Here is a 19,845-nt window from a genome sequence, read left to right on the forward strand (position 1 = left end):
TGTTGTATTCCTCCCCTAGCTTGTTCCAGTTTGAGATGCAGATACCGAGTGAAAAGGTGTAGGGGTCCAAAATGATCCCTATTTAGTGCGTTATTTTTGACTAGAGCCCTATGGGTACAGTATACAACCTGTGCATTGTTATCCTTAAATGGAATATTTTGGATTTTAGCAATATGACCCTTTTATCTACTTGCTAGCAGATACCCATAGACTTCAAGTCATTGCGCTAATGCGAGCGTTTGCTAACAAAACTAACTAACTTCCTTCATACTGGACACAAATACATAAAAATGGTATCCACGAGTTCATCTGACTCAGAGGAGTTATCTCTTTAAGTCATAATTAGGCCGACTATAGTGTAGTGCTGTTTGTTAGTGCGTACCCACAACAGGTGCCTGAGCCCAGCCAGCCAGCCCAGCAGCACATGGTTTACACTCCAACTCCATTAGTCTATAATGCTGGAGTGCATCAACAAGTTCTGCCTCATCATGTCCCACTTACTAAAAATGTACTTTATGCCATACAAATATAGCCATCCATATTGTCTTCTAGGTCTATAATCTACACAGGACTCTAGAAAGGAGGCTTCACTCAATGCTGCATGCAGCAGACTCTTGTCGTATTGAGCGACAGAGAAATCAGAGGATAAAGTGTGTGTGTGTGTGTGTGTGTGTGTGTGTGTGTGTGTGTGTGTGTGTGTGTGTGTGTGTGTGTGTGTGTGTGTGTGTGTGTGTGTGTGTGTGTGTGTGTGTGTGTGTGTGTGTGTGTGTGTGTGTGTGTGTGTGTGTGTGTGTGTGTGTTTACGACTGTGCCTGAGTGTTAGGGATGGACATTTAAAATCATTTCAGTATTCAAATAATTATGCTTTTGGGGCTGGTGTGTGTGTGTGTGACAGTCTGTGTGTGGCACAGAGGAAGAGAGAGTGCAAAAATAGCTACAGTAAACCAACGTGCACTAGTTTGACTAACTTGTTGCTGCCATAGGTTATCTATCATACCATCTGGTAGTGCCCATCTTGACTGCATCAAATCATTGTAAAGAAGTTAGCTAGCTAGCTACAGTAGCCAGCTAAGTTAACCAGCTAGCTAGCTAAAGTAGCAAGGCTAATTTAGGCTATTTTGCTGCGCTACCCATCCTTGGAGCAGGTCAAGAGCTTCAAGTTCCTTGGTGTCCACATCACCAACATGATCCTAACACACCAAGACATGCCTATTCCCCCTCAGGAGAATGAAACGATTTAGTATGGGTCCCCGGATCCTCAAAAAGTTATACAGCTGCACCATTGAGAGCATCCAGACCGGTTGTATGGCAACTGCTCAGCATCTGACCGTAAGGCGCTACAGAGGTTAGTGCGTATAACCCAATTCATCACCGGGGTCAGCTTCCTGCCAGGACCTCTATACTAGGCGGTGGCAGAGGAAAGACTCCAGTCATCCAAGTCATAGACTGTTCTCATTGCCACCACATGGCAAGCAAAACCAGAGTGCCAAGTCTAGGTCCAAAAGGCTCTTTAACTGCTTCTACCCTCAAGCCATAAGACTGCTGAACAATTAATCAAATGCCCCCCCCCCCTGCTGCTACTAGCTGTTTATTATCTATGCATCGTCACTTTACCCCTACCTACATGTACAAATTACCTCTACTAACCTGTAACCCCCGCACATTGACTCGGTACCCCTTTATATAGGGGTGGCAGGTAGCCTAGTGGTTTGAGCGTTGGGCCAGTAACCGAAAGGTTGCTAGATCAAATCCCCGAGCTGTCAAGGTACAAATCTGTCGTTATGCCCCTGAACAAGGCAGTTAACCACTGTTCCTAAGCTTTCAATATAATTAACAATTTGTACTTAACTGACTAAATAAAGGTTAAATAAATAAAAAATATATAGCCTAGTTATTTTGTGTTACTTTAAAAAAAACTTTTGTTTCTCAAATCTATTTTCTTAACTGCATTGTTGGTTAAGGGCTTGTATAAGTAAGCATTTCACAGTAAGGTGACAACTGTTGTATTTGGTGCATGTAACAAATACATTGATTTGATTTGTCTACAACAACTCCATTCATATGACACAATAGCCTACCTGTTGGTTGATCATCGTAGCCTACTCGTTTTATTATCAAACTTAATTCCATTTTGCATTGATTAGAAATCTCCCACTTCTTTGATTCTCCAACAATAACAACCAACTACATCAGTGGACTGGGGACAGCAAGGAGCCATCACAGGTTTGTCCTAGGGCTACCAGTGTATCTGTGCCAGGTTTTGATGGCCAAGATGTTCAAATGCACCACTTATAAAAACTGTCATAAAACTGTCCTGACATTTAGGGCCCAGGCCAAAAAAAGCATGGCCAGGTGGACTTAATAATCTATTCAGGTTTTAGGCTATTTGAATAGGCAATGTAAACAAACATAGATGCAGCATAAATACTTTATTTAATTTTAGACAAAGCCATTGAGAAAGGTAGCCCACAAAGCGATATGTAACTGGTCAAATTCACGTAGAAATATGAGTTATACATCTGTCATTATCATTGAAAGCAAGTCTAAGACCGTTCCATAAAAATGGAGCTCTATAGGAGAAAGCCCTGCCTCCAGCTGTTTGCTTAGAAATTCTAGGGACGGTAGATCTGCTCTTTGTAGGTTAGCAGTAAAACCTTGAAATCAGCCCTTCCAGTGTATCTTTTTGATAGTGCACACTTATAAAAACTGTCATAAAACTGTTGTTTAAAAAAAAAAGAATTTAATAATCTATTCTTTTGTGTGCTATTTCTAGCAAGTCTAAGAAGCGGTAGATCTGCTCTATGTGTGCTATTTCTATACTTCTCGTTCTTAACTTTTGTTTTTGCTTTTATACACCAGCTTCAAACAGCAGAAAATACAATATTTTTGCTTATGGAAAATATATTTCACAGCGGTTTAGATGGTACACGGATTCTCTACACAAGTACTGTTTGTTAAACTGAAATTAGGCAAACTATTAGAAATTTAGCAACCAGGAAATGGCGAAGCGATTTCTGCATTTTGCACCTTAAATAAATAAATGAATACTCTCCCAAGTAATCGAATACTGTCAGTTTGGATATTTTAGTGTTCATGTAACCATTCCCATCCCTAGTGAGTGCGTGCCCTTATCTGCCTTTCGTTATATTAGCCAGCAATAATGACTCAGAGACTTGACTGTTATCACCATATGACCCTTTCGTACCTCTCATATTGGTATTCATGATGCTATCCTCTGTTTGTATGATCTGCCTGGATACTGATATCGGAATGGAGCCACTGCCTTTATAAATGTTCCATTTGGAGATAATAATATGCAATATCATTTTATCGTCCTAGTTCTGTTTGGACTATTATTATTATTATCGCTGAAGTTTACAATTGGCTCAAAATCGCTGAAGTTTACAATTGGCTCATTCATCCCCCTCCTCTCCCCTGTAACTATTTCCCAGGTCGTTGCTGCAAATGAGAACGTGTTCTCAGTCAACTTACCTGGTAAAATAACGGATAAACAAATAACGGATAAACAAAACAATGGATAAACATTATATATTATTTTCCTCTTCCAACCCCACCACCCCACTCTCTTCCCTATCTTCCCTATCCTGGTTCCTTGCCTCATCCCCTCTTTCTCATGCTCCTCTCTCCTCCCCTCCTCTTGCCCTCTCCTTCTCCTCCCCCTGCTCCTCTCCTCCTCCATCTCTCCTCTCCCACAGAGAGCCAGCTCCTTCCGGGCAACAATTTCACCACAGACTGTAACAACCCAGGGAACTTCATGTGTGGGGATGGGAAGTGTATCCCAGGGGCGTGGCAGTGTGACGGAGTGTCCGACTGCTTCGACAAGAGCGACGAGAAAGGCTGCCGTGAGTACAGATCCCTTTCTCCGCTGGCTAATTCTCTCTTCCTCTCTCTCTCCTTCCCTGTCACCTAGGGTTGGGCCGTTTCCCGGTATACGGTATTAACGGAAGTGCACACAAGGGGCGCTATTTCCAAAAATGGTAAAATATTATTTTGAAGCAAGAAAACAATTTAGGAAACAGGAATCTTGATCCAAATGGGGTTTGGATGTCTCTGATGTTACCAAGAAGCTTGATCTTGAAATCTAGCCACTTAACGAACAAGATAGCAAACCAAATGCATAGCTGGAGCCCTGAGCTGGATATCATTTATTTTACACATCTTTGATTTCTTACCAAAGGTTTGATTTCAATTAAGGAATATGTCGCCTACTCATGTTGGGTGGGAGGGTTTTAGGTCCCTCCCACCCATCTACACACTCCACTCAATAGGGCTGTGGCGGTCATGAAATTTAATCAGCCGATGATTGTCAAGCAAATAACTGTCGGTCTCATTGTAATTGACTGTTAATTAATATAAACACATTTAGCATCCAAACACTTTTATTTAACTAGGCAAGTCAGACTACACCGGCCAAACCCGGACGACACTGGGCCAATTGTGCGCCGCCCTGTGGGACTCTCAATCACGGCCGCACAACGGTCTAACACACTGCATCTCAGTGCTAGTCACTACAGACACCCTGGTTCAAATCCGCTTAGCCTGGATTTGAAGCAGGGTGTCTGTAGTGACTAGCACTGAGATGCAGTGCCTTAGACCGTTGTACTACTCAGGACCCTACAAGCCACTGATGCAGAACTTTGGAACATCTACATTTTAAAAAGTCTAATAAATCCATGTGAAATAGCCTACACCTTCACAATAAATTCAATATTTATTTTAGACAGGTCTAAAGAAACAGGATATGAAGAAAATGTAGTCTATTTCAGAAGAACAGAATAGCATATTCTGAGTTGTCCTTCTGTTAGGTCTTGATCTGGCTATACCATATGGCTGTGGGCTGCACTAGCGCAAAGAAATAGCTGAAGTTGAAGACTTTTATTTCCCTCACCAACTTTAAACATCAGCTATCTGAACAGCTAACCGATCGCTGCAGCTATACATAGTCCATCTGTAAATTGCCCACTCAATCTACCTACCTCATCCCCATACTGTTTGTATGTAATTTTCTGCTCTTTTGCACAACAGTATCTCTACTTGCACATCATCACCTGCTCATGTATCACTCCAGTGTTAATCTGCTAAATTGTAATTATTCGCTCCAATGGCCTATTTATTGCCTACCTCCTCATGCCTTTTGCACACCCTGTATATATACTTTTTTTTCTACTGTGTTATTGGCTTGTTTATTGTTTATTACATGTGTAACTCTGTGTTGTTGTCTGTGTCACACTGCTTTGCTTTATCTTGGCCAGGTGGCAGTTGTAAATGAGAACTTGTTCTCAACTAGCCTACCTGGTTAAATAAAGGTGAAATAAAAATAATTAGCAGACAAGATATGCTTAGAATTCCGTGGCATTGTTTTATATTATTTTATAGTATGAAGAATACAAGTGAACAAAGCTGAATAAAAGAGACAGGAAATTATTTGAGGGAGTGCGCACATGCGGCTATTCTGTGTTGAGCGGTTGACAAACAAATATGTACTCTTAGATGGTTAATTTAGAGTTATTCATGTAATCTTAGTTGTACAAACGTTGGCCAATAAGTTTTGATTTTTAATAATTGTAAGGTTGCATGATGCGACTAATGATGATTTTAAAAAACAGTTGCATTAAAGACATAGTTTTTTTGCGCAGGCTATAGACACTTCGTCAGTCTCTCATTCATAATTTGACAAGCACTTTATAATGACTTGAATTTCCCAGCGACATCCCCTTTGTGTGGCCATAATGCACCCTGAAAAAAAATCTGGCCTTTTGCAGCCCTTCTCCCTGAGTGCTGCCTGCTCCGAAACACCTCTCACTCACACGGTTCTCCATCATGTGATCCATCGTGATCGGGTCTTTCTCACAGGCCACAAGTGAAGACGGACCGATCGGGGATGCAACTGCATGCAATCCTTATCTAATTGCGAGGTGTATATTGAAGATATTGGAAGAACTGTCCACATTTACTTTTCGTCAGCCAACAAGATGAGTAGGCCTAGCGAACAGCAAAAGCACTAGCCTTTGTCAATCTACTATCCCTCATAATACAAAAGTTGTCCTATTCTGCGCGAGAAATAAATATTCCAAACATGGTGTGTGAAATTTGTTTTGATTGCGAATGGACCGTTACCATGCACCTGTCTCGAAACCGGGGCCAGGGGAAAAAATACATGTTGTCTCTGCACTTAAATAGCGAATGGAGGACGATTTTCCTGTGGCTCATTTTCATGCCAGCCAGGTAGGCTATACTCCTGTTGTAAAGAGAAGCAATTTGCTTAATATTAAGAAAGTTGAGAAATTAATATACTAGTAGGCCTAGCCTACAGAAAGCTGATGAGATCCTCCTCTTTTTAATAGTGGCAATCACTCTGTTTTCTCGCGTAATTGCATAGCCTATAGAAATATTGCACAACATGAGCTCATGGGCTATCGTGAAGTGTTTGATTAGCTTTTCGATTACATTTGCATTGATGTCAGAGTGATTAGAGGGACAATAGAGGGCTGAGTACCAGACAGTTAGCACGTTTGGTAGGCTACTAATGACCATCAGCAGCATTAGAGCTTGGAGAGACCTAATTACCGTGACTAAAAGGTCACATAGAATTTGACTGCCTTCATGACTCATGACCGCTGGTGTAGCGGTAAATATGGTCACGACAACAGCCCTGCCCCTCAACCCTCTCCCCTCTCTCTTCAACCCGCTCCTGAGACTGTTAGCCGTATCTGGGGAAATGTACATGTTGCTCAGCCACAGTTTACTCAACTTCCTAACACTTATAATACTACACACACACACACACACACACACACACACACACACACACACACACACACACACACACACACACACACACACACACACACACACACACACACACACACACACACACACACACACACACACACACACACACACACACACACACACACACACACACTGACCTTCCCCTAGTCCTCTCCTTCTGTCCCTTCATCAACACTCTGCTGTTTTCTGTGGCAGCTCAGGGAGTCACCAGTCAACTCAGTCTCTCTCTCTGTCTGCATCTCTTTTTGTCTGCCTCTGTCTCTCTCTCTGTCTGCATCTCTTTTTGTCTGCCTCTGTCTCTCTCTCTCTCTGTCTTTATCTCTTTTTGTCTGCCTCTGTCTCTCTCTCTCTCTGTCTGCATCTCTTTTTGTCTGCCTCTGTCTCTCTCTCTCTCTGTCTGCATCTCTTTTTGTCTGCCTCTGTCTCTCTCTCTCTCTCTCTGTCTGCATCTCTTTTTGTCTGCCTCTGTCTCTCTCTCTCTCTGTCTGCATCTCTTTTTGTCTGCCTCTGTCTCTCTCTCTCTCTCTCTCTCTGTCTCTCTCTCTCTCTGTCTGCATCTCTTTTTGTCTGCATCTCTTTTTGTCTGCCTCTCTCTCTCTCTCTGTCTGCATCTCTTTTTGTCTGCCTCTGTCTCTCTCTCTCTCTCTCTCTGTCTGCATCTCTTTTTGTCTGCCTCTGTCTCTCTCTCTCTCTGTCTGCATCTCTTTTTGTCTGCCTCTGTCTCTCTCTCTCTCTCTCTCTGTCTGCATCTCTTTTTGTCTGCCTCTGTCTCTCTCTCTCTCTCTCTCTGTCTGCATCTCTTTTTGTCTGCCTCTGTCTCTCTCTCTCTCTCTGTCTGCATCTCTTTTTGTCTGCCTCTGTCTCTCTCTCTCTCTGTCTGCATCTCTTTTTGTCTGCCTCTGTCTCTCTCTCTCTCTGTCTGCATCTCTTTTTGTCTGCCTCTGTCTCTCTCTCTCTGTCTGCATCTCTTTTTGTCTGCCTCTGTCTCTCTCTCTCTGTCTGCATCTCTTTTTGTCTGCCTCTGTCTCTCTCTCTCTCTCTCTGTCTGCATCTCTTTTTGTCTGCCTCTGCCTCTGTCTCTCTCTCTCTCTCTCTCTCTCTCTCTCTCTCTCTCTCTCTCTCTCTGTCTGCATCTCTTTTTGTCTGTCTCTCTCTCTCTCTGTCTGTCTGCATCTCTTTTTGTCTGCCTCTGTCTCTCTCTCTCTCTCTCTCTCTGTCTGCATCTCTTTTTGTCTGCCTCTGTCTCTCTCTCTCTGTCTGCATCTCTTTTTGTCTGCTCTCTCTCTCTCTCTCTCTCTCTCTCTCTCTCTCTCTCTCTCTCTCTCTCTCTCTCTCTCTCTCTCTCTCTCTCTCTCTCTGTCTGCATCTCTTTTTGTCTGCCTCTGTCTCTCTCTCTCTCTCTCTCTCTCTCTCTGTCTGCATCTCTTTTTGTCTGCCTCTGTCTCTCTCTCTCTCTCTCTTTTTCTACATCTCATTCTCACTCTCACTCACTCTCAGCCTGAGATGTCTTGTTAATTTCAGTACATTTTTGGACAGACTTCTCCTCTCCTTTCTTAGCCTGAGGTCTCTGTAATCCATCCAAGCCGTCCCCTTGACTTCACTTCCTGGTCTTGGCAGAGCAGACAGGTTAGGTTAGATTTGGTTCTTCAGACAGCTCACTGCTCTGTCAGGTGTTTTCACCTCACCAGATCACTGACGCTAATGTGCAGTAATGAATAAATAATACAAATAATACATTTAATTTGCATAGCACTTTTCATTACAGTCTTATGTCAAAGCTCTACATAGGTAAAAAATGTATAATGATGATAAAAATACAATTAAAACATCATACATTTAGAATCAAGGCAGAAAAAAAGTAGTCTAGGTGCTAAAAGGACTTTCCAGATTAGGACTATAACAAAGACAGTCTGTAGAAATGTGTTCAGGGCCCAAAATTAGGTCAGCCGTGATAGTCAGATAGTTGGTCAACCATGGTTTGCCAGTGCTGTGATAAAATATTGTGTAAAACAATGCATGTGAAGAATTAGCTAGACAGACAGTTTTAGAGAAATTATTCCATTAATTTGTCAAATTAACAGCCAATATGCCAACATTTCATTCAAACAATGAAGTCAATCCACATCCATACACTGACTGAAATCAGTTGATAGGACTTAGATAAGTTGTAAATGCATGGAGTACTGATATTGCATCATATAACTGCACTCACAGCTTTCCAAGAAAACAAAATATGAGACATTTATGGTCTGTTTACATAGGCTATTTATACAGAAAATGTGTATAAAACATGTATAAACTGTATTTAAAATGATATGACACTATTTTAAGGTGACTATAATAATAATCACATGCTTTTTTTCCTGTATAAGAAAAGGTAATGCATTACCTATGCCTCTACTGCCATTCATTCCAATTCGACTGGTTTTGGGATTTCTCCCTGACCTAGATGGCTGCCATTTTCGCCCCTTTAAGGAACTTTGTCGTTTTCATTTTTTACATAACTAGAGGGGATATCTAGGCAGGGACATCCAGTGATAATGAGTTCTGTGTGTACATGGTTGTGGGTGGGAACATTAACATGTTGCACAAGGTTTAGAAAGTTCTGCAGAAATGGTGACCTTTATCATCCAACTCCGCTGGGCATGTTGTACTGCTCTCATTGCGAGTGCACACAATAAACTTTAGTTTGTTAATTAGTCTCCTACCACTTTGTCGACCTCACCGTCAGCATATTTCCTGTAGGAGCCCAAAGAGAGAGGCTGTTTGTAAGCTCCTTACACAGGGTTGTTTTAATCTGTGCAAATCTTGTGAGGAATCATGAATAAAGTTTGCTGCCATTTCTGAATCTCTTGGTCCAGTCTTTGGTCCACTAGATGGTAGATGAGATGAGGATCTAGGAAGATCTAGCTAGGCTGTTAGTGGAATCAATACAATTTGCTAGTTGAGTGGCGAGGTTGGAGAAGTAGCCAAATATTTTAACTAATTTAATCTTGATGATAAATTATTTTGCAGGAGTAAACTACCAAAGCTGCCTCTAGGAGCTATGGCAAACATGGATGAGATCATTTAAAACTGATGCTGAAACAAAGTGAATGGCTTCACAGGAAGTTATTCTAATTGACGCTAAAGCAGAGTGAATGCACTGATATAAAATTACCTGATAGCTCTCCCTACATTGTGGGAGCATTTAGTTGTTATTGTCTATCTCCTCCTGGGCCCCAGTCTGAGACACACGCACACACACAGAGACATACACACACACATACACGCATTGTCTGAGACGTCGGAGCGTAGGTGGGCCTTAATATCCTGCAATAGATGGTTATGTGTCACCTTATATCTCCAGTGACTGCTCCTCCAAATCCCCAGCAAATCTCCCTGCTCTATTAGAGGACAGGAGAGCGTCATTACAGCTGCTGGTCATGCACCTGGGGCTGATTTCCACAGATTCCTACTGTCTAGGGCTATGATGTTGGCGCTATTTATTTAGGCTACCATAGTGTGGAACTTTGCTAATAGATGTTTAAAGAAGTACACTACATACAAAAGTATGTGGACATCCCTTCAAATTTGTGGATTTGGTTATTTCAGCCACACCCGTTGCTGACAGGTGGATGAAATCAAGCAAACAGCCATGCTATCTCCATAGACAAACGTTGGCAGTGGAAACTTCTAAGAGCAACAACGGCTCAGCCATGAAGTGGTAGGCCACACACACAAGCAAGTCCCCGACGCAATGTTCCATCATCTAGTAGTAAGCCTTCCCTGAAAAGTGGAGGCTGTTAAGGCAGCAAAGGGGGGACCAACTCCATATTAATGTTCATGATTTTGGAATGAGATGTTCGACGAGCAGGTGTCCACATACTACCATGTAGTGTATACTATCTCAGATAATTCAAGTTCAATTCACATTGTGTACTTATTAAATAAGCCTACTAACTTCTATTGATTTTGTTTAGTTTCAAAACATTGATGTTTCTATAATGCCTATGAGACCTGAAACAACTTTGTGTCTTTGTTTTCTACTACAAACCTGTGGTTTAGAGCCATGCCTTTACTCAATATTTTGAATGAGGAACTGTTTATCTACCTCCATACAAGTAGTATACATACTTGCCATTTCTGCATCTCTTGTTTCTTGTCTGTCTGGTTAATTACCTGTATGCATGGCAACACCTATTATCAGTACTACCATTAGTGTTCACCTTGCTTCCTTCCTGCCATCGCAGCAACAGGACATTTATGTGTCACTTGTCAGATGAGCTGCAACTAGTTTGATAGTGTGTTTGCCAGTTTACATTTTCATATCTCCAGTTCTGAGTCCATATATGTATGTCTACTGTAGACGTTAAAGCCTGGACTAGCCTGTTATTCCATTAGCCTTCAGCTATCTAGCTGCCCTTCCTCTGTGTCCTGAATAGTAATCACTATTTTATGTGGATATAGCCTATTTCCCAGATGCTCTAAGTGCTTTACATAGTAAAGGTAGAATGTTAGGAACTCACCTCATCCACTACCATGTATCACCCTTGTAAGTGAGGCCATGGCAGCTGTGTTGTACCAGAATGTTGTACCAGGCAGTGCAGTAACCTTTCAGCTACCTGCTCTGCCTCTGTCTTGTGGATGGGAATCATTTATCTGGTTCTCTCTCCTAACCCCCCAGAGACAGGGCTACTTAGCCAGCGGTTAGCACTGATGTGGGCGGACTTCACACAAATTGGGTTTTTCATGCAGAGCTGGAAGTAAAGGTCATATTCAATGGGATCTCCCCCATGTCCCATTAATGAGAATTTGTTTTTGGAAATGATGTTGCTGAGGGGGAATGACTGGGCTGGAGCGCTGGCTTGCTGGCTGAATTGGACTTGCAAATGACTGATTTGTACACACTGAGTCCCATATGCATACACTGACAATGTATAAACTTACATAATCCAGCTTTATTTATACAGCACATTTCAGACATGGAATGCAACACAATGTGCTTTACAGGAAAAGAAAAAAAGAAAAGAAAAAAAGAAAATAAACTGAAATATTTGCTACACAACAAACATAAGAGGATGAAACAAAAAGCACCCTAAGGAAAGTGAAAAGGGTGTTTCTGCCCCCCTCAGGTTCTCTGTCAGGCTGTTCCAGAGGCTGGGGCCATAGTAACTAAAGGCTGCCTCTCCATGCCTCTTGGTCCGAGGCTTTGGGTTTGTTAAAAGGCCTTTGCCAGAGGACCTGAGGGACCTGACATGTATTGAGGTGAACAATTGCGTATTGATTTAATAACATATCTTAAACGCATCTTAAAATTAATTATAAAACTCACAGGCAGCCAGTGCAGAGACATTAAAACCAGTGTCATGTGTGCTCTCCATCTGACCTTGGTCAGTGTCCGTGCTGCAGCATTCTGTATGTTTTTCAATTGACCAATGGCCTTCTTGGGGAGACCATACAGGAGAGCATTACAGTAGTCAAGCCTGCTTTTAACAAAAGCATTGAGTCTTGCTGTATCAGCCTGAAAGAGAGATTCTCACACCATGGCAATGTTCCGCAGGTGGTAAAAAGCTGTTTTGGTCACATTCCTAATGTGTGATTCGACATTGAGTTCAGAATCTAAAAAACACCTAGGTTTTTTACCAGGTGTTTTATCTTTTTGCTCGTGGATTAAAATGAACGGCCAGATTCTCTCTCTGGAGTAATGAATCACCCTTCACTACCTGGCAGTCCGACACACGAATCTGGGTTTGTTGGATGCTAGGAGAACTCTACCTGCCCCAATTCATAGTGCCGACTTTAAAGTTTGGTGGAGGAATAATGGTCTGTGGCTATTTTTCAGGCTAGGCCCCTTAGATTTGGTGAAGAGAAATTGTAGACGATTCTGTGCTTCCAACTTTGTGGCATCAATTTGGGGAAGGCCCTTTCCTGTTTCAGCATTACATGCTGACCACACCGCTCGTGTTGCAACATAAATATGCACATGCATGTTATTCAATCATTGCATCCACACTGATGCGCTCGTCAATGAGCGTCTGCGTAGCCAGGCACTAAAATAGAACTTGGTTCTATTTGTGACACTCAACGCACTGCAAGTTATGTCTCTCCCATCTCCTCATTGATTTTTAGGAGCATATACCCAAGTGCCATCTCCTCATTGGTTTTTAGGAGCATATTCCCACGTGGGTGATTGAAAGATGAACTGAGGTCCACACTCCAGTCCAGTTGGTTGTGGTAATGCACCTTAAAGTTGGTTGCCAACTAAAGTCCAAAGAAGAAGAAGCCTGAAGGAGGAGAGATTAGATAAATTACCATTTATCTGTAGATTAATTGTCGGAGTAGAGGACCTTGTGCATGTCAGGTAAAAGAACAACCCAATGTTTAAATCCCAGGACAAGTTAGCTAGCAACAGAAAGCTAGCTATTTAAATTGCCATAAATGTTTAATGCTTTTCGACCTGTCCCCAAATTAATATACTTGGTTCAGAGTTTGTTTTGATATTTCAATCTGTGTGTCCCGATCGCGTCTGGTGTGGGGGGCCAAATCAACATGCGAGCGATGATGCATGCGGACGCACGGTCTAGTCAGCATGTTACAATGCCCCTGTGCACAAAGCGAGGTCCATACAGAAATGGTTTGTCGAGATTGGTGTGGAAGAACTTGACTGGTCAGATTCTCTCTCTGCTTTGGCTCCAACAATTACTACCTCGGTCTTGTCTTGATTTAGCTGGAGGATGTTGTCAGCCATCCAAGTATTTAAATCACTAATACAGTTTAATAATTTATTCATGGAACTAAAATCCTCCGTTGATACAGAAAAGTATTGTCTGCGTAGCAGTGAAAATCAATGCTGTGCTTTGTGATAACGTTGCCAAGGAGTAACATATATAAACTGATTAGTACCGGACCCAAAATCAAACGTTGTGGAACGCCACATGTGATATGTATTTTCTCAGAGTTATGTTCACCAAGAGTGACAAAAAACTATTGACCGGTTAAATAGGTCCTAAACCAATTTAGAACTGGACCTGAGAGGCCAACCCACCTCTGCAGTCTGTCCAGAAGGACATCATGGTGAACGGTGTTGAATGCAGCACTTAAATAGAAAAATACAAGGACAGAGGGCTGTTTGGCATCCATGTTGGCTCTAAGATTATATACCACTTTCACTAAGACTGTGCTGTGGTGGGCCCAAAAACCAGATAGGATTTTTTTTTAAATAAAGGTGGCACTTAAAAAATAATTTAGCTGTTTGAAAACCAATTTCTCCAGTATTTTGCTTAAAATGTAAGGTTGGAGATTGGCTGAAAATTGCTGAGAGCTGAAGAATATAGATTACTTTTCTACAGAAGGGGTTTCACCACAGCAGTTTTTAGTGCAGAGGGGAAAGTGCCTGTGAACAAGGAGTGATTAGCAATAGCTTGCATTTCTTCAGATATGGAATTAAAACTGTTTTGAAGAAGGTGATGGGGATAGGATCAAGAATGTAGGTAGATTTCTTAAGTTGTGATATCACTTTCCTGAGCATGTCTGTGTCAACCAGGGAAAATAAATTCATAGTGCCTTTTGGGTGGTAGGCTAGGGCACATATCATCAAACTTCTCATCAGGTCTTGCTTGACTGATACCCAGCCTAATGCTTGTTATAGAAAAATTATCCTCTGGCGCCGACAGAGATGGCCACAACGCTTTTCGTTCCTAGGAAACTATGCAGTATTTAGTTTTTTTGCCATGTTATTTCTTACATTGGTACCCCAGGTAATCTTAGGTTTTATTACATACAGTCGGGAGGAACTACTGGATATAGGAGCAACATCAACTCACCAGCATTACGACCAGGAACAATGGATCGGATCCCAGCCGGCGGACCAAAACAACGATGCCGTAAAAGGGCAGACGAAGCGGTCTTCTGGTCAGGCTCCGGAGACGGGCACATCGCATACTACTCGCCAATGTCTAGTCTCTTGACAACAAGGTTGATGAAATCCGAGCAAGGGTAGCATTCCAGAGAGACATAAGATAATGTAACATTCTTTGCTTCACAGAAACATGGCTCACTCGAGACACGCTATCGGAGTCGGTGCAGTCAGCTGGTTTCTTCACGCATCTCGCGGACAGAAACAAGCATATTTCTGGTAAGAAGAGGGGCGGGGGGTCTGCCTTATGATTAACGAGACGTGGTGTGATCATAACAACATACAGAAACTCAAGTCCTCACAATCAAATGTCGACCGCATTATCTACCAAGAGAATTCTCTTAGATTATAATCACAGCCGCATATATTCCCACCCAAGCAGACACATTGATGGCCCTGAACGAAATTGATTTGACTCTATGTAAACTGGAAACCACATATCCTGAGGCTGCATTCATTGTAGCTGGGGATTTTAACAAGGCTAATCTGAAAACAAGTGTCCCTAAATTCTATCAGCATATCGATTGTGCTACCAGGGCTAGTAAAACCCTGGATCATTGTTATTCTAACTTCCGCGACGCATTTAAGGCCCTCCCCCGCCCTCCTTTCGGAAAAGCTAACCACAACTCAAATTTCTTGCTCCCTGCCCACATCAACTATTAAAACATTCCCAAACCAGAAACTGTGGATTGATGGCAGCATTCGCGCAAAACTGAAAGCGTGAACCACTGCTTTTAACCAGGGCAAGGTGACCGGAAACATGATTTGAATACAAACAGTGTAGCTATTCCCTCCACAAGGCAATCAAACAAGCTAAGTGTCAGTATAGAGACCAAGTAGAGTCACAATTTAACAGCTCAGACACAAGAGGTATGTGGCAGGGTCTACAGTCAATCACGGATTACAAAAGGAAAACCAGCCCCGTCACGGACCAGGATGTCTTGCTCCCAGACAGACTAAACAACTTCTTTGCTCGCTTTGAGGACAATACAGTGCCACTGACACAGCCCGCTACCAAAACCTGCGGACTCTCCTTCACTGCAGCCGACATGTGTAAAACATTTAAGCGTGTTAACCCTCCCAAGGTTGCAGGCCCAGACGGCATCCAAAGCCGCATCCTCAGAGCATGCGCAGACCAGCTGGCTGTTGTGTTTATGAACATATTCAATCAATCCTTATCCCAGCCTGCTGTTCCCACATGATTCAAGAGGGCCACCATTGTTCCTGTTCCCAAGACAGCTAAGGTAACTGAGCTAAACGACTACCGCCCCGTAGCACACACTTGCGTCATCATGAAGTGCTTTGAGAGACGAGTCAAGGACCATATCACCTCCACCCTACCTGACACCCTAGACTCACTCCAATTTGCTTACCGCCCCAATAGGTCCACAGACGACGCAATCGCAACCACACTGCACATTGCCCTAACCCATCTGGACAAGAGGAATACGACTACAGCTCAGCATTTAACACCATAGTACCCTCCAAACTCGTCATCAAGCTCCAGACCCTGAGTCTTGACCTCGCCCTGTGCAACTGGGTACTGGACTTCCTGATGGGCCGCCCCCAGGTGGTGAGGGTAGGTAACATCTCCACCCCGCTGACCCTCAACACTGGGGCCCCACAAGGGTACGTTCTGAGCCATCTTCTGTACTCCCTGTTCACCCACGACTGCGTGGCCATGCACATCTCCAACTCAATCATCAAGTTTGCAGACGACACTATAGTGGTAGGCTTGATTACCAACAATGACGAGACGGCCTACAGGGAAGAGGTGAGGGCCCTCGGAGTGTGGTGTCAGGAAAATAACCTCACTCAACGTCAACAAAACAAAGGAGATGATCGTGGACTTCAGGAAACGGCAAGGGGAGCTGGCCCCTATCCACATCGACGGGATAGTAGTGGAGAAGGTGGAAAGTTTTAAGTTCCTCGGCGTACACATCATGGACAAACTGAATTGGTCCACCCACACAGACAGCGTGGTGAAGAAGGCACAGCAGCGCCTCTTCAACCTCAGGAGGCTGAAGAAATTTGGCTTGTCACGAAAAGTACTCACAAACTTTTACAGATGCACAGTCGAGAGCATCCTGTCGGGCTGTATCACCGCCTGGTACGGCAACTGCTCCGCCCACAACCGTAAGGCTCTCCAGAGTGTAGTGAGGCCTGCACAACGCATCACCGGGGGCAAACTACCTGCCATCCAGGACACCTACACCACCCGATGTCACAGGAAGGCCATAAAGATCATCAAGGTCAACAACCACCCGAGCCACTGCCTGTTCACCCCGCTATCATCCATAAGGCGAGGTCAGTACAGGTGCATCAGAGCAGGGACTGAGAGACTGAAAGAAGCTGTTTATCTCAAGGCCATCAGAATGTTAAACAGCCACCACTAACATTGAGTGGCTGCTGCCAACATACTGACTCAACTCCAGCCACTTTAATAATGGAAAAATCGATGTAAAAAATGTATCACTAGCCACTTTAAACAATGCCACTTCATATAATTTTTTTATTTTATTTTTTATTTTACCTTTATTTAACCAGGCAAGTCAGTTAAGAACAAATTCTTATTTTCAATGACGGCCTGGGAACAGTGGCACCCTAATTTTTACATAACCTACATTACTCATCTCATATGTATATATATGTATATACTGTACTCTATATACCATCTACTGCATCTTGTCATCTTTATGTAATACATGCATCACTAGCCACTTTTATATGTTACCCTACATTACTCATCTCATATGTATATACTGTACTCTATACCATCTTGCATATGCCGTTCTGTACCATCACTCATTCATATATCTTTATGTACATATTCTTCATCTCCGGAAATGGTCTGGAGAAGAGAGGAGGGGATAGGGTCAAGCGGGCAGGTTGTTGGGCGGCCGGCCGTCACAAGACGCGAGATTTCATCTGGAGAGAGAGGGGAGAAAGAGGTCAGAGCACAGGGTAGGGCAGTGTGAGCAGAACCAGCGGTGTCGTTTGACTTAGCAAACGAGGATCGGATGTCGTCGACCTTCTTTTCAAAATGGTTGACGAAGTCATCTGCAGAGAGGGAGGAGGGGGGGAGGGGGAGGAGGATTCAGGAGGGAGTAGAAGGTGGCAAAGAGCTTCCTAGGGTTAGAGGCAGATGCTTGGAATTTAGAGTGGTAGAAAGTGGCTTTAGCAGCAGAGACAGAGGAAGAAAATGTAGAGAGGAGGGAGTGAAAGGATGCCAGGTCCGCAGGGAGGCGAGTTTTCCTCCATTTCCGCTCGGCTGCCCGGAGCCCTGTTCTAGGTTAGATTACTTGTTGGTTATTACTGCATTGTCGGAACTAGAAGCACGAGCATTTCGCTACACTCGCATTAACATCTGCTAACCATGTGTATTTGACAAATAAAATTTGATTTGATCTCTGAAATATGTCGCAAACCCATCACATTTAGATGTGGAGGACAGTTGACATACGTTTGTGGAGGTAAGAATTATCAGGCCATCAATGGTTGAGAAGAGCACTCGAATTATTCTGATTATTAGTGATCATGTTAGAAAAATGAGCTTGTCTGGTATTTCAAATTGCCTTGTTATATATGCCAAGTTGCTCTCTCAGAATGTCATAATGGACCTGCAACTTTGACTTTCTCTGCTTCCACTCTGCAATTTATCTTTATTGTATTAGTTTCCTCACTCATCCAAGGGGTTCTCCATTTGGATGTCACCTTTTTCAACTTTACTGGAGCTATTGCATCAATTGTTGCCCTTAAGTTGCTTTTAAGTTTATTAACTAAATCATCACAAGAGGAAGGCAGAATGGAGTATTGTTCATACACGCAATAAAATCTGTAGCAACTTCAGAAGTAAGCTAGTGTTTCTTAATAATGCGTTCAGTATTACCCTGTGCTATGGGCAACAAGGTAGTAAAATACACCGTGGTGATCAGATACAGCAACATCAACAATAGAGGTTATGTCAATAGAAATCCTCTTGGTAATAACCAGGTCTATAGTATGGCTATAGTTATAGGGTGGTCCCAGTAACATGTTGGATGAAGTCCATAGAGCTCAAAACATTCAGAAAAAACATTGTCAACATGAATGTTGAAATCACCCAACACAATGACTTATAATAGTTCTCAGGGAAATCAGTAAAGAAACTGGGGCAGTGCTTTGGTGGCCTATACAGGGTTATGAACAGCACTGGTGGCTGACATTTAAACAGTGTAGCATGATGCTCAAAAGACCAAAAGTTGCCAAATGAAATGTCCTTACAGCTGAGAGTATTATTAAAAATAGACGCTGTCCCCCCAACCTTTTCCTTATCTGATAGAGTATGAAAAACTGTAGTCCACGGGGGCGGCTTCAATAAGAGCCACACTACAGTCTGAAGGCAGCCATGTTTCAGTGAGAAACATGCAATAATCTTTGCGCTCAGTAATGAGGTCATTCTTGAGAAAGGTTTTACTAGTTGCCCAAACATTTAAGTGTCATTAAATGTGTGTGGACCACTCTTTCCCTGGGGCATCTGCCGAGAGGTATTCAATAGAATAACAAGCAAATTATTAACGTTACAACCACATTTTAGCACATTTTAGCTGGATATCCTTGGTTTCTCAAATGATTGCCTCGCCTGGTTCACCAACTACTTCTCTGATAGAGTTCAGTGTGTCAAATCGGAGGGCCTGTTGTCCAGGCCTCTGGCAGGCTCTATGGGGTGCCACAAGGTTCAATTCTTGGACCGACTCTCTTCTCTGTATACATCAATGATGTCGCTCTTGCTGCTGGTGAGTCTCTGATCCACCTCTACGCAGATGACACCATTCTGTATACTTCTGGCCCTTCTTTGGACACTGTGTTAACAACCCTCCAGACGAGCTTCAATGCCATTCAACTCTCCTTCCGTGGCCTCCAATTGCTCTTAAATGCAAGTAAAACTAAATGCATGCTCTTCAACCGATCACTGCCTGCACCTGCCTGCCCGTCCAAAATCACTACTCTGGACGGTTCTGAATATGGTTCTGAATATGGTTCTTATATGTGGACAACTACAAATACCTAGGTGCCTGGTTAGACTGTAAACTCTCCTTCCAGACTCACATCAAACATCTCAAATCCAAAGTTAAATCTAGAATTGGCTTCCTATT

The 19,845-nt window shown here is 42.9% G+C and overlaps 1 protein-coding gene across 2 annotated transcripts in view; it reads left to right on the forward strand.

The window, feature by feature from the left end:
- Positions 1-19,845, forward strand: part of LOC124035734 (low-density lipoprotein receptor class A domain-containing protein 3-like) — a 153,671-nt gene that overhangs the window by 48,034 nt on the left and 85,792 nt on the right. For both annotated transcript variants that reach the window (XM_046349355.1, XM_046349365.1), the window contains exon 2: positions 3,717-3,863. In XM_046349355.1, the coding sequence (XP_046205311.1) occupies positions 3,717-3,863 (147 nt within the window). The remainder of the gene's footprint in view (positions 1-3,716; positions 3,864-19,845) is intronic.

This window comes from Oncorhynchus gorbuscha, linkage group LG01 (genome assembly GCF_021184085.1).
Source record: "Oncorhynchus gorbuscha isolate QuinsamMale2020 ecotype Even-year linkage group LG01, OgorEven_v1.0, whole genome shotgun sequence".
NCBI lineage: Eukaryota > Metazoa > Chordata > Actinopteri > Salmoniformes > Salmonidae > Oncorhynchus > Oncorhynchus gorbuscha.